The 13,012-nt window shown below is 44.8% G+C and overlaps 1 protein-coding gene across 6 annotated transcripts in view; it reads right to left on the reverse strand.

The window, feature by feature from the left end:
• The window catches only part of ACTN1 (actinin alpha 1), a 131,653-nt gene that overhangs the window by 26,097 nt on the left and 92,544 nt on the right, over positions 1–13,012 (reverse strand). For 4 of the 6 annotated variants that reach the window (XM_019551453.1, XM_019551452.1, XM_019551449.1 and 1 more), the window contains exons 7-8: positions 9,079–9,160; positions 6,915–7,000 (exon numbers count right to left, since the gene is read on the reverse strand). In XM_019551453.1, the coding sequence (XP_019406998.1) occupies positions 6,915–7,000; positions 9,079–9,160 (168 nt within the window). Of the gene's footprint in view, positions 1–5,491; positions 5,578–6,914; positions 7,001–9,078; positions 9,161–13,012 lie in introns of all 6 variants that reach the window. The other 2 variants (XM_019551454.1, XM_019551451.1) reach the window with 1 other exon arrangement.

A 13,012-nucleotide genomic window follows, 5' to 3' on the forward strand; every position in this document is an offset into this window, starting at 1 on the left:
CTGTTACAAACTAGTCAGAGGGGACCAGCAGACATTGGGGGAGTCCCTGTTCCCCCGAGCACTACCAGGAGTGACTAGAAATAATGGTCACAAGCTGGCAGAGGGTAAATTCAGATTAGACATCAGGAGGTGCTACTTCACTGTCAGGGTGGCTAGGATCTGGAACCAACTACCAAGAAAAGTGGTGGCTCCTACCTTGGGGTCATTTGACCCCAGTACTCAGGGGGCCAGACTTGCTGATCTGCTCTGTCCCTTCCGACCCTACTAACTATGAAACTGTATTTGATACATGAAACAGACAGAAGTGTTTGTCTTTAGAGCAGTGGTTCCCAATCTTAGGGATGCAACTAAAAACGGCATTGCAAAGATGCTCAACTGTGACATCTAGGGTTGTTTAATGGTATGGCAGCACTGCAAATATAACCCACAGTTAAAGCAATTTAAATAAATGTCAAATAAATGCATTTAATGGCTTTTTAATACTTTGCTGTCAATGTTGTATTTTTAATCTAAAAAGAAGTGTAAATGATTTTAAATGAAAAATACAAAGACCATACACATTGTAATGCCATATTTATGACTTGTTGATCATGTTTGCATCATTTTGGGGAAACATTTTCCAATGTTTAAATAGGGTCATGCTGAGGAAAAGGCTGGGAAGCCCTGCTTTACAGCACACATCCCCCTCTGGAGTTGGAATGAGCCACAGGCAAGATATCTGCTATTGAATGGCTGCTTTATTTTTGGCCCAGGTTGCAGAGCACTAGGGGGCCTCTGTCCTTGTCTACTCATCAAAGACCTGAAGCCTCTCATCTCAGAGCAAGTATCATCCAGGTGGACAAGGAAGCAGAGATAGGATTCTCCATGAAGGTGGGTGCTTCCAGTCCTTCAGTCACTTGCAGAGCCAACAGAAGATCAGTGCTGCTATAGCAATGCAAGAAGTAGATGCACACAATGTCTCTATAGCAGCCTTGTTCTTTCGGTTACACACCACTCTGGGTCTGAAGCAGTTGTGTGCATGACTGGAGCTATATGCAGCCCTCTATTTAATGAGCTTATAACTGGAAAGTTTAAACTGTCATCTATTTTTAAAAGGCCTTCCGTTATTTGTTTATTCAGACTCTGAAGTCAGTGCTCTGAGTATTGTGGTTGATATGAAGCAGCAAGAATAGCAATAATATCATAAGCTCCACAATGACATACAATTCCTTCAGTCCCAGAGGAACTGGTGATCTTAGTCACTGGTAGGAGACTTTAAAAATGAATGCTAAAATGGGCCAGCTTGGTGGTATGCAAAAATTAGCTATTTTAATAAAAGAATGAGAGGGTGAGCTTCAAAAGAGGAAAGTTTGACTATAAGAGTTTCAACAAAAGTGCTCAGGATAATTGTCCATTTCAGAAGGCTTGTACTTGCTTGGATTTTAATTTCCTCTCAGTGAATTCCCAAGGGCAATTTACACTATTTAGAGCAGAGGTTCTCAATCTTTTTATACTTGAGACACTCATCAGAAAATGCCAGCTCTTAGTTTTGACTCATTTTTGGCTCAGAAAAATAACAGAGCAAATCTTCTGGTGCAAAGAACTCAGAAGACCATAGCAGGTCAGAATGTTTTTAACACTATGGATTCCTACTGGAAATCTCTGGGTTTATCTTGCAAATCATGTTTGTTCATCTAATGGTGCTAATAATGTGGGGCACCAAGGACCACCCTTAAAAAGAAGCTTATGGTACCCTGGTGGAGAATCTGATCTAAAGGGTCCTTTTACATTAAATAGACTAAGCGCTAGATGACCTCAGCCCTGTTTTTCTATAATCTATATGACTGGGAGCGTGGGATCAAGATAAAGGTTCATCCTATACCTTACAAGATGCAGAGCTGGGCTTTTTTTCTTTTTCATTCACCCTCCCTGCTCACTGTAACATGGCTGTGAGCAGCAGCCAGCTGAGCAACAGAGATTCCCAGGGATGTTTACATGTATACGAGGATACCTTTCCTACAGCCCTGAGGTTTGGTGGGGGAGTGGGTGTTGTACAGTGGTTCAAAAATAAAACCCTTCAGAACATCAACAACCGGGGAGTTATCTGTAAGATCCCAACTGCTGACATTTAGATTTTTTAGAAGGCGGTCTACCTTCTTACCAAACAATCATACTTCTTTCTAGCTCTGTCTCCCCCAGCTACTCTCTAAAACAGGAGTCCCCAAACTGTGGCTGTGGTAAAGTGGTCTGCATTGAGTCCTGTGCCCAGAAGAGCTCCACTAAGTGACAACCCCATTTTTTTGGTATTTTCAATTACAAATTTGATGATAAGGGAAACATAGGTGCCCTGTGAGACATTTTGAGGGATGACAGAGTCATAGTGGTCCAAAAAACTTGGGAACTGCTGCTCTAGAACAGTCTGCTGCGACAAACAATGGTAGGAGTGCTACGGTAGGAGAGGCTGTGTAGCCACAAAAGCTGCAAATGTGTTAGCCTGACCTGCTCTGAGCAGGATTAGGTGGCCATATCCTAGTTGTTGCCTTGTGGTCTCTGCTAGTGCTCCCTCTATTGCTACTGCTAGGGGACAATATTGTGGGTGGCAGTAGTGGAATATATTAAGGAAAAGAGTCAAATGTAGACATAGCCTATGTATGGTCATGATGGCCCTATCCCACTTTCCCTTACTGAAGGAATGTTTAGGGGCATATTGGTGCTTCTGAACAGTTCTCAGCCAATGTCTTGGAGACTATAGCTACTCAACACGTAAGGCCATGGTACTGAAAGCATTGCCGATGTTGTCTTGTCCATAAGTCCCAACCTTCCCCTTGAAGAGCCATCCTTCTACATAAGAATGAAAATGAAGTTATGTGGCCCATTCAACCCTGGACTTCTCTGCTAAGAACACCAGGAAAGTAGCCTATCGCTGTAATGGTTTCTGTGACATGGATGTCTGTCTACAACTAATATGTGTACCTGAGAGCATCTCAGAACACTGCATACAAAACAAACTTTTTATAAAACATTGATAAGTTAGTTAGAAACTTTCATGGCAGAAATCAAGTTTTCAATACTGTAAACCCAACCAGGACTAAACAACCATGCAGTTTAGTGTTGTGAAAGTTAGAAGCAGTTAGAAAACAAGCAAACCAATCAAAGCAAGTATACACATATATAAAAATCATATAAAGGAAAAGCAGCCATCCGTACACAAGTCATGTCAGGATGGGTACCCTGTACCTTTAAAGACTCAGTACAAGAGAATGAAAGAAGCAGAAAGCTGATCATGAGACCTTCCCTTCAAGGCTGGTGGCAGTAATGAAAAATCTGAATGAAAAATGGAGTGACATCACAGTAAGTCACGCAATCGAGTATGAGATGGCAGTGATTAGAAAGACCCTCTGTGATCCTGGGCCTAGGTTGAGATTCATGCTCAGAAGTTGCTTTACATAACCCTTGGATTCTGACTCTATGCCATTCAACAGTTGGATAATGTAAGACTGGCACTGAGAAAGAGCTCTGAAAAGGAGATAGGCTAGGTCATGGGAAAGTTGCTGGCCATCAGGCCTCTTGACAACCTTTTTTTTTAATCCTCCCTCTAAACCAGTTAGACTACATAAAAATGAAGCCTTACCAACTAAGAAACCAAGTCTCCAATTCTTGCCCCACATCCCGGGGTTAGACACCAGGGCAGAAGAAAACGCTGTTTCTAGCAAGTCTGGCACCAGTACTAATTGATAGCAAACGTACAGGATCTGCATAGTGCATTTTCATAGGATGGCATGGGCTGGGAGGAGAACAGAATGCAAGACTGACAGAGCAGCTCCTTTAGCAATACTAGAAACCTAAGCAGTTCTTTCACTTCCTCCCCAGTAGTTTGCTGTCAGTTTAGCCCGAAGAACTACACGTGTCAACTGGGAAGTACTGGGGCTTGTCACTAGACTGGCATAGATTTTTGGATTATGATCCTTATCATAATCAGCTGGCTCGTATTGCACTTAGCCCACTGTGAAGGAGTTTCTAATGATTTACTAGCCAGCATCGTCATGGAAAAATACCACTGCCAAATCCCTGTTTGTCAAATAGATATTCACTTATTTGAATAGCTGGGAACTACAGGGCTTCACCTTGCATACAAAAAACAGGGCAAAAATACAGGTCAAACACAGGACCTGAGCAGAGCCTGTGTGGTTCACAATAAAGGGCAGCATGATGGAACCTACTGCCCAAGGGTGGACTTGTGGTACTACAAATAATGCTAGCTACCGTCAACCACTATTTTGTACCAATTAGACATAGTCCTAAAGATTTTAGTGAGCTGCCAATTGGGTCCGCAGCTGGGCAAAATGTGGGCTGTCTCTCACTAATAGAAAAAGGTCTGAGAAAATCTATGGCCTGTCTGTACCACTGTAACTGGAGTTGGGTCCATGTCTCAGTCTTTGAATCCACTGGACCCACACTCCCATACTGCCTCCTCATCCCAGTCTTTGGGAAATCATACACATCTGCTCTGAACAATTCTTGGTGGGTGGGTGTCAGGAAGAAATGATGGATCTTTTCTCCTTATAGCAGGAGACCACTAGAAAATTGATATATTGGGAGACTTGCAGAAAGTGAGGGAAGGTTTTCTGAGCTGGTTACAGAGTTCCACTGAGACTGAGTAGCCCAGTAGCAACTGTTTGAGATGGAAAGAAAGAGGGAGCAGGGAGAGCAATGCAGAAGATGAAAAAGCTGACAGAGCGAGGAAGGGTAAGTGCAGGCTGCTTGGGAAAGGAGGGAGGATGAGTGGGAAGGGATGAATGAAAGGGAGAGAAGCAAGGGAAGAAGAGATGGGAAAGTAAGGAAGCTAAAATGGTCAAAGCCTAGATGCAAATAAACCCTATGGGTGGAGCACAGTCCCTGAATAGGAGATTATGGGACACCCGTCTGGTCAGCTCATGTATGACTGGTATTGAGCTGTAAATGGCCACTGCCCCAGTAGGAGCGCAGTGTAAAGAGACAGATGGCAGCTGTAGAATGAGTCCATCTGGGGTCCCATTTTAACCAGCATCAGAATAGGATTATACTTGGTGAGGCACGATTTAAACCAACTCAGTCAAGGTGCTCTGGGATATACATCATTCAGGAAAGATGATGCCCAAAGGACATTAGTCATAGGGTGGATACTGAATCTGCTGTGACACAGGTCCTTCTCTTTTATGTTAACACTGTCACTGAGGGTGTGCCCACTCTGAGCAGGAACCTTGTATTCACCACATGGGTATGGACTCTGGGAGAGGCAGAGAGGAAAGAGGACATGGATGTTCAAAGAACATTTTCTGAATCTACAGTTTGGTCATATAACTTCTTCAGTAGGGATAAGGACCATAAATGCTGGACATGGTACAGGCAGACTACTCAGCACCTCTATTATTATTCAATGGACTGAAGGTTTGAACCATTTCATAGTGGAGGGTGAATTGTTGGGAGTCAGGGGAGAGAAGAGGGAGGGTGTTTTTTAGGGATAAAGTCTCACCTTCTGCGCACCTGAGAAGGCGTGGTAGTAACATGAAACATAGGTCATAATGGCCTTCTCATCCGGCCTTAGCGTGCCTATAATATCTGTGCAAAGAAGGAAAAGAGGTTGAAAGGATAAAGTAAGAAGCAGCACATAGAATAAAATAAAACAGTCATGGGTGGTGTGAGAGAGGGGGAGAAAACTTCCCATCATGCATTGCAGGACAGGCCAAACAGATTTCCATGCGGAGAGCTGGGAATTCGGATCAGAACGTGACTAGCAGGGTTGGCTCTGTGGATCAAAGCGGCACTCCCTTCTTCCTCCTAATATCCAGCTTTTGCTCCTAGCCAACTATCCGGGCTACATATTTTCACACCCTCTAGTCAGTAGGCTTGTCCCAGCTGTGACTGGGTATGATTTATTTGTGGCTTGAATGTTTTAAGTATCTGTGGGTGTGTGTGTGGGGGGGTGGGGGTGTACTCAAGTCAGATACTGCAAAGATCAGGCTGTTTGCCCACAAAGCATAGTTCCCACTTTTATTCAGTGTGCTGTGCATGCTCCTCTGGCACTGACAGTTTGCTTGCTTTGGTGAGAGCATTTACAAGGTCTCACCTGCAAAGATTTTATTTAGGTGATCATAGCAAGTAATTACTAAGCAAAAACCAGCAAGGGCACATCTGTCTAATCTCCACCACAGGGTGTGGGGTGGGAAAGGGAAGAGGCAGTGAAAAGCATACATCTCAGACTCAAAATATGGTACCTCCTGCTCCTGAAACCACAGAAACAAAGGGTTGGTCAAATCAATTCTTTAAACCCTAGATGAATCTGGCTTGTATTCAGGGTATAAAAAAGGACTTCAGGCTATGTGACAGCCTATGGAAATGCACGTTAGAGAACTGATAAATTTTTGCAACAGTTTAGACCTAGTCTAAAATACCTGCCCATGCCAAACTCCAAACCCTCCCAAAACAGGAGATCAACATCAGACAACTCAGATGGGGTGCATTTTAGTGTCTGAATAGCAGTGAATGGCAGGAGAGCAAGCCTAGGAAGAGTACTGCACCATGTAGAAGGTCTGTATGTGATTTCCAACTCTGGATTTGTTGAGGTGGCAAGAGCTGCTACTCAGCCATTAGGAAAGGAGTCTTGTATTCCAAACCTGATGCCAGAGCTCCCAGTTCCAATGGATTAATGTGTGGTCTTTGGCCCTGTGCACTGAAGCAGCTTCGCTGATCTCTGAACGCATGAGTGTGCCCTACCAGCTCCTTTCCCCCCCAGCTCTCACACCGGGAGCACCGCTTTGAACCAACAGCCAACTCTGCCAAAAAATAATAATAAAGATGCCCGTAGCTAGAGAGGAGAAAGAGAAAGAAAAAAAGGTTTGGACATTAGCAACAGGACCAGGTGCGCTGTGTGGAGGGAGCTTGGAATCCTGCGATACCTTCTGGGCTCCTGAGAAGGCGTGGTAGAAGCTAGAAACATAGGTCATGATGGCCTTCTCGTCAGGGCGGGCCGTTCCAACAATGTCTGTCAAAAAAAACCTGAGGTTAAATGCATATCGATTGATGGGAGGACAGCAAGGGACAGGGAGAACCAGAACTGTCCAGGGTGCCTGGTATAAGGGGCAGGGAGTTACAGAAGAGTCCGTCTCCACACACTCTTGTGCAGGGCTTTCTGATCTGCGTTTGCCTCAGATAGACAGCCTCAGATATCTACCCTTCCCTGCACCCTTCCCTCGTCAGCAAAACTTCTCCCAAGAGGACATGAAAGCCAGGTGCTGGCTAGGCTTGTGGGACCACAGTGTGTTTTGTGCTGGAATGTTTCCTTTCTCTCTTGAAGGACCCGCCATAGCTGAGCAGTCTGCTGTTGCGGTGTTAAAGTTTTTTTTTTTAAAAGCAGCAGCTCCTTCATTTCCTGTCACCCTGCCCTGACATGAGGATGGCTTAAAATTCAAAAGGGGTCAAATGTACACAGAGCTCTCACTGATTTTACTGAGAGCAGTTCAGGATCCAATGACTGTTATTCACACTGTGAAGATACAGGTTTGTTCCAATCCTTCAAGGAGAATGCTGCTGGGAGAAACCCCGCACAGGCCAAACTATTCGTCTGTTAGTTTTACTGGGACCCAAACCTAACCCCAGTAATTTACTGGATTTCTAAGCAGGAGGAAGCACTCGCATAGAATTCAGGATTCTTCTGAGGGGTGGAGAGGGGGCACTCACAATGGGAAGTGAGGGGTGTGAAGCAAGACTTGTTACTAGGATTGAGACAACCTGGGCTAAAAGGTGTGCCAGTAAAATGTTGGTTGCCTAAATGCTGATTAATCAAGTGTTAGTTGCATCTGCCCCACCACAGAGATGTGCTATTTCACAAAGGCCATTGCTACTCCCTACATCTTCCTTGCCCAAACCAAGTTTGGAACGTAGCCTTCCTTTTCTAAGCCAGCTGGACTTGGGCAAAACAGTCACCTTTTAAATTAATTTCTGGTCGGTCAACCATTGTTTGTGCTCTAGAGTTGCAGCCCCAAGCCAGGGACCCCACATGTCTCTAAAAGGTCTTCTTGCCCCAGTGCCTTCAAGTAACCAGCTACATTGTCAGTGAGAGGCACTTCTGGAAAAAAGTAGATTTCCCTTTGTTTCCAGAACCAGTTAATAGCATATTCTCATGCCTCATATTGCTGAGCAGTTGAGAAGGAATCAGTTTATAGAACAGTCTCAGAGAAAACAAGGGAAAACTGGCAAAGTTGGTCTCACTGAGTTTGTTCTCCTCTAATTCTCAAAAACTGCATCTATTAGATGGAGGTCACCAATTACACCAGAAGGGTTCAGAACATGACTTCCAGAAGAAGTGGCACCAGACATTGGGTATCCAACACTTTACTGTTCTTGGACATACCAAGTCTAGATTTGAAAGGGATAGGGAACATAGGTCTCAGGTAAGTTTTAAGTTCATGGCAATAAAATGAAAACTATTACCCAAGGCAGCAGTAATAATGCAGAACTCTAACAGAAATGACAAATTGGTCTAAAGAACAAGAGGATGCCTGTAGCCAGGACTCTGGACCATGGAAATTGAAAACTAGATCAGACACAAGTTGAATCCCTTTGGTTTATCTGATTAGTAGGGCACCATGGGCCAGAGACAGAATGTGCTGGTGTCTCAAGCATGGTGTTGAGGCAAATGAGACCTCAGTTATATTTGGGAAGCAGCTATTTGGATTGTTATGCATTATATACAGTTATCATTGGATCTGCTGTTCATTCAGAATTTAGTTTGATACCCAAAATGGAGCCTTACCGAGTCAACCCCCACTCCCTCCAGAACCCACCCCCCCAAACAAACCAACAGATCCAGGTATTACTAATTTCTGCCTAGTGCATCAGCCCTGGGCTAAACATTATGCAGCAGACTTGGTGGGGCACAAAGAAAGAGAAGCAGAATAAGTGATTATTTTTTTCTGTTGTAACATTTGTTTTATTTGTTTGGTGTGTGGGGAGGAAGGGATTGGTCAGAGGGTAGAAAAATCTGGTACAATACAAGTCCACCTAGAAGAAGTAGGAAATATCTCGGGAAGACCAAAGATAAAAAAGTAGATTCTGCTTTACCTTCTGCGTCCAGCATCTTGGGGATATCCAGGTACTTCTCAGCCACATCAAAGGCGGTGTTTAGGTTAGTGAGAGGATCATCCTAGGAAAAGAAGAGTCAGATTGTCAGCCTCCAAACACCTCAAGAGGAATACTACGCTTCTTTGAAAAACAGAAAGCAAGGTAATTTGATGTGGTCCAGGTACCTTGGTCTACTGACAAGAAGACACACATGAAAGCCCTGCTGGAGCAGACCCTATTAAGAGGTTAAATAACTAGGTTCATTTTAAAGGTATGGTTTACAGATTCAGTCATGTGACAAGATTAAGATGCCATCTAGTACTTGATTGGTTAGTAATTAAAGTTGCAAACAGATGAAAAAATATCCTAAATAGGGTGGGATTTATAGCTTTCAGAGCCAGAAGTCACCACTGTGCTCATCTATCCTGCAACAATTACACCCTCTAACTTTTCCAAGTTACAGACTTGTTTTTCAAATGATATCCAGTCTCTATTTAAAGGGACAAAACACAGGAAAATACCTATAGCTAATGGTTATTATCTAGTTCTGCTAGGTCACGGGTATCAAACTTATGGCCCACAAAGCCATGCTGTGTGGCCTGCCACCAAAATCTAGAGCAAAGAGCTCTGCTTGTGTTACATGTTTGTATTACTGTGGGGGGGCAGGGGTGAGTGATGGCTGTGTTAACTCTCGTGGCCGCCACTGCCACATTCAGATTCAGCTTGTGAAAAGCCCTATGGTCCAGATCTGGCCTGGAGATTATAGAGCTGCAGTCTGTGTCTTCATTCAGCATTCCTTGCCCAAAATGTATTAGGATTTCTTGCACTTGCCTTCATCACTCTTGGGCTTCTAACTAACCTGGGAAATGCACATATAGTTGGCAGTATATACCAAGACTCAGCCTCCCTCCACGACCACCTCTGAACCAAGCATGAAAGCACTTTGCCCATTATTCTCAAGGAGGCAGGTCTATGCTTAAGTGAGGAAACCACCTCAGAGTACAGACGGCATAAAACTGCTGGCTGTTGCTCTGGTCATCGTGAAAGCCATCTGTGCTTCAGTGCTGCCTAACAGCGCTATTTTGTTGCACCATGAACAGGACTCATGTAACTGCGAACATACCGGTGCATCTCTGTACACCTAAGGCCTCTATCCAGAGCTCCACCCTGACACACAAGAGAGGGATTTTAAGTAGCTTCCAGTCAGAAGGAACTGCATCGTAGGCTGGAGTTATGAGGCCTGTATGTGCCAGCTCCACCACAACTGTCTTGTTCCTATCTATATCAGGAAGAAAACATTTGAGGCTGTACCTACTCATCAGGAGCTCAGCTCTGAGGTGCTGCAACTAGTAAGCACACTCGGGTATTTACTCACCTTGTGTAGATAGGGCATTAGACCCATTGCCTGAGAGAAAAATGAAAGCCTGACATTCATTTAACCATATTTTATTAGCCAGGCTGCTGCATTAAAATGAAGGAGTATACCAAACCCCACCCACCAACACATATCTTACCTCATCCCCTCCATGGCATTTTCTACTATGGTGCAAGCAATGCCATTAATAGTATCATTTCTCAATCATAACTGAACGTGAACAGTTTGGCATTTTATGTGCCTGAAAAAACAGAAAAGCCTAGTATTGCTTCTGCTCATCAGCACAGAGCCATTTGAATGTGCATTCTGATAAGCATGCTCCTTTGGGAAAAAGAGGAGTGAGTACATTAAGTCAAACCATGTATAAGGGTTATAGAGCTAAGAGGAGTAGAATCAAGTTAAAAGGAAGTTTTCAGTTGGAAGTTAGGAGGGGCTTCCTGACAGGGAATATCTACAAGCTGGAAGGGCTCCCAGAGGAAGTGCAGGAAGGCTAAACATGTAGGAAACTGTACAATCACTTTGATCGGTCAGTAGGTTTATATTTTCTACGTAAGATGCAAGGCTGAAGTGGTCCATCTGGGAATGGAGCTGATGAAAGGAGGCTATCCAGTGTTCAGTAAAGTTGAGCTTATAGATGAGCTAGGATTCAGGCTATGTTACTTAGAAGCAGAAATGCTTTGAGCAGGTGCCAACCCCTGGGCTCTGTCAAATGCCAGCGTCTTGTTCTCCTACGCAAGAGCCGAGTGTGGGACTTTTTTGCTGGTGATGGACCAAAGGTCAGAAGAGAAGTCATACAGGCTTTACAGTACTTTAGTACAGCACTTGAAAGATCATCTCAGCAGACTGGGGTATTTCTGCTAGACATCTCTCCCCTTGCCCCTTCTTTTCACACACATACCCCACCATATAAGACCCAATCCCATGTGCTTTGTAAAGCACAGAGCCCTAGAAGGAAGCTGAAATATTATGCAGAAGATCTGGCTTTCATTATCTTTCAATCTGTTCAGGTTATCACACTGTGCCCATCACTGTGCTGACTATGTGCTGCATTACACATTGCAACCAATCTCTGTCATATAGTTCTTTCCTCCTCCTTTCTTTATTTCTCCAAAGGGAAATCCACTACGGGCAGATTTAAAATAACAACAATTTATCTGCCATGTAATGTTTATATTAATGAAAGTAAGGTTGGAGTGTACATCACATTTGCAATACAAAGCAATGAAGTTTGAGGTGGTTCTTAAAGCCTGTGGGAGTTCAGTCTACAGGCTTAGACTGGCCCCAGGAAAGCACCCTCTCTTGCACAAACAAGCTTTACCTTTTGCAGTTGATAGCTCTGCTGTGCTAGAGAGACAGAGCACTCAATCCTGGTCCTCACCCTGGAGCTATAGACAATTTTCCAGGTACACAAGACCAGAAAGCTAACAGGAGATTCTGCAGGGAACCAGTGCAGTGAGCAGAGGACATGTAACATGTTTTCATGGTAACACATGCTGCTGTGGAAGATGTGCTGCTGAGTCTTGTGGCTTCCTGGGCAACATGCATGTAGACTGCCCGGATCTAGCTCAGTCAAGAGGTAATGCTAGGAAGTGTTTCTGAGGTCAGGTCACAATCCTTCAAGATGGAAACTACTTTCCTAGCCAGCCAGAGAAGGTATAATACATTGCTTTTGTCTGCTGCTTCAAAGGAACACAAGCAAGGCATATGTTATGGGCTGACTGGACTAGTGGTGAGCGTGCATCTCCTACCAGACTGCTTAAGACCTATGATGCTGCTGTGGGCCACAAGTCTTTATCTACACTTACCTACACTACAGACACCAGTCCTTCTGCAGTGAAGATATGTACAGGCACAAGACAGAAGCAGAGAGGGCTGTAGAGGAAGGTGTTGAGGAGGGGACAGGCACTAAGCTGCATGCCTTTTGATCACACTGCTGCCCTGGGGTGGGCTAGACTTTCCCAGGCTAGAGTCAACCAGGCCTGTGCAAAGTGGCTAGTATTTGCTTTGGATTTGGATTCATCAGATTCAGAGGACAGTGATTCGATTCGGTGAGTTGAATCACTGTTTTGAATTGATTCAGCCAAATCCGACTTGGAGATTTGGCCACAGCTGAATCAGCTGAATCTCCAAGTCAGCCCCATCCTTCACCTGCTCTCAATGGTTCTCTGCCTGCTCTCCCAGATCCCGGCTCTTTAAAAAAAGCCCGCATGCACTGGCTGCTGCCAAGTGAAGGGGGCGATCCCTGCTGCCCCTCAGAGCCCTACACCATATGGGGGGGGGGTGGGCTCTGCCACAAGCCCTGCAACCCTTTCCTGCTCTCCCAGCTCCACTGTGGCTGCCCTGCACGCCCCAGCTCCCAGCCCTTTAAAAAAACAAACAAACCCTGATCCATCAGCTCCTGCCAGGTGGGGCAACAATCCCTGCTGTACCCCACTGCCCCACACTGTGTGTGGGGGGCTCTGCCATGAGCCCTAAGAAGCCCCAAGACTGCAGCAGCAGCTGGTGAGTTGGGACTTTTTTTTTTAAAGGGCCGGGAGCTGGGGAAGGTGGGGCAGCCAT

The sequence above is a fragment of the Crocodylus porosus genome, unplaced genomic scaffold, assembly GCF_001723895.1.
Source record: "Crocodylus porosus isolate Cpor-Errol unplaced genomic scaffold, CroPor_comp1, whole genome shotgun sequence".
Lineage (NCBI taxonomy): Eukaryota > Metazoa > Chordata > Crocodylia > Crocodylidae > Crocodylus > Crocodylus porosus.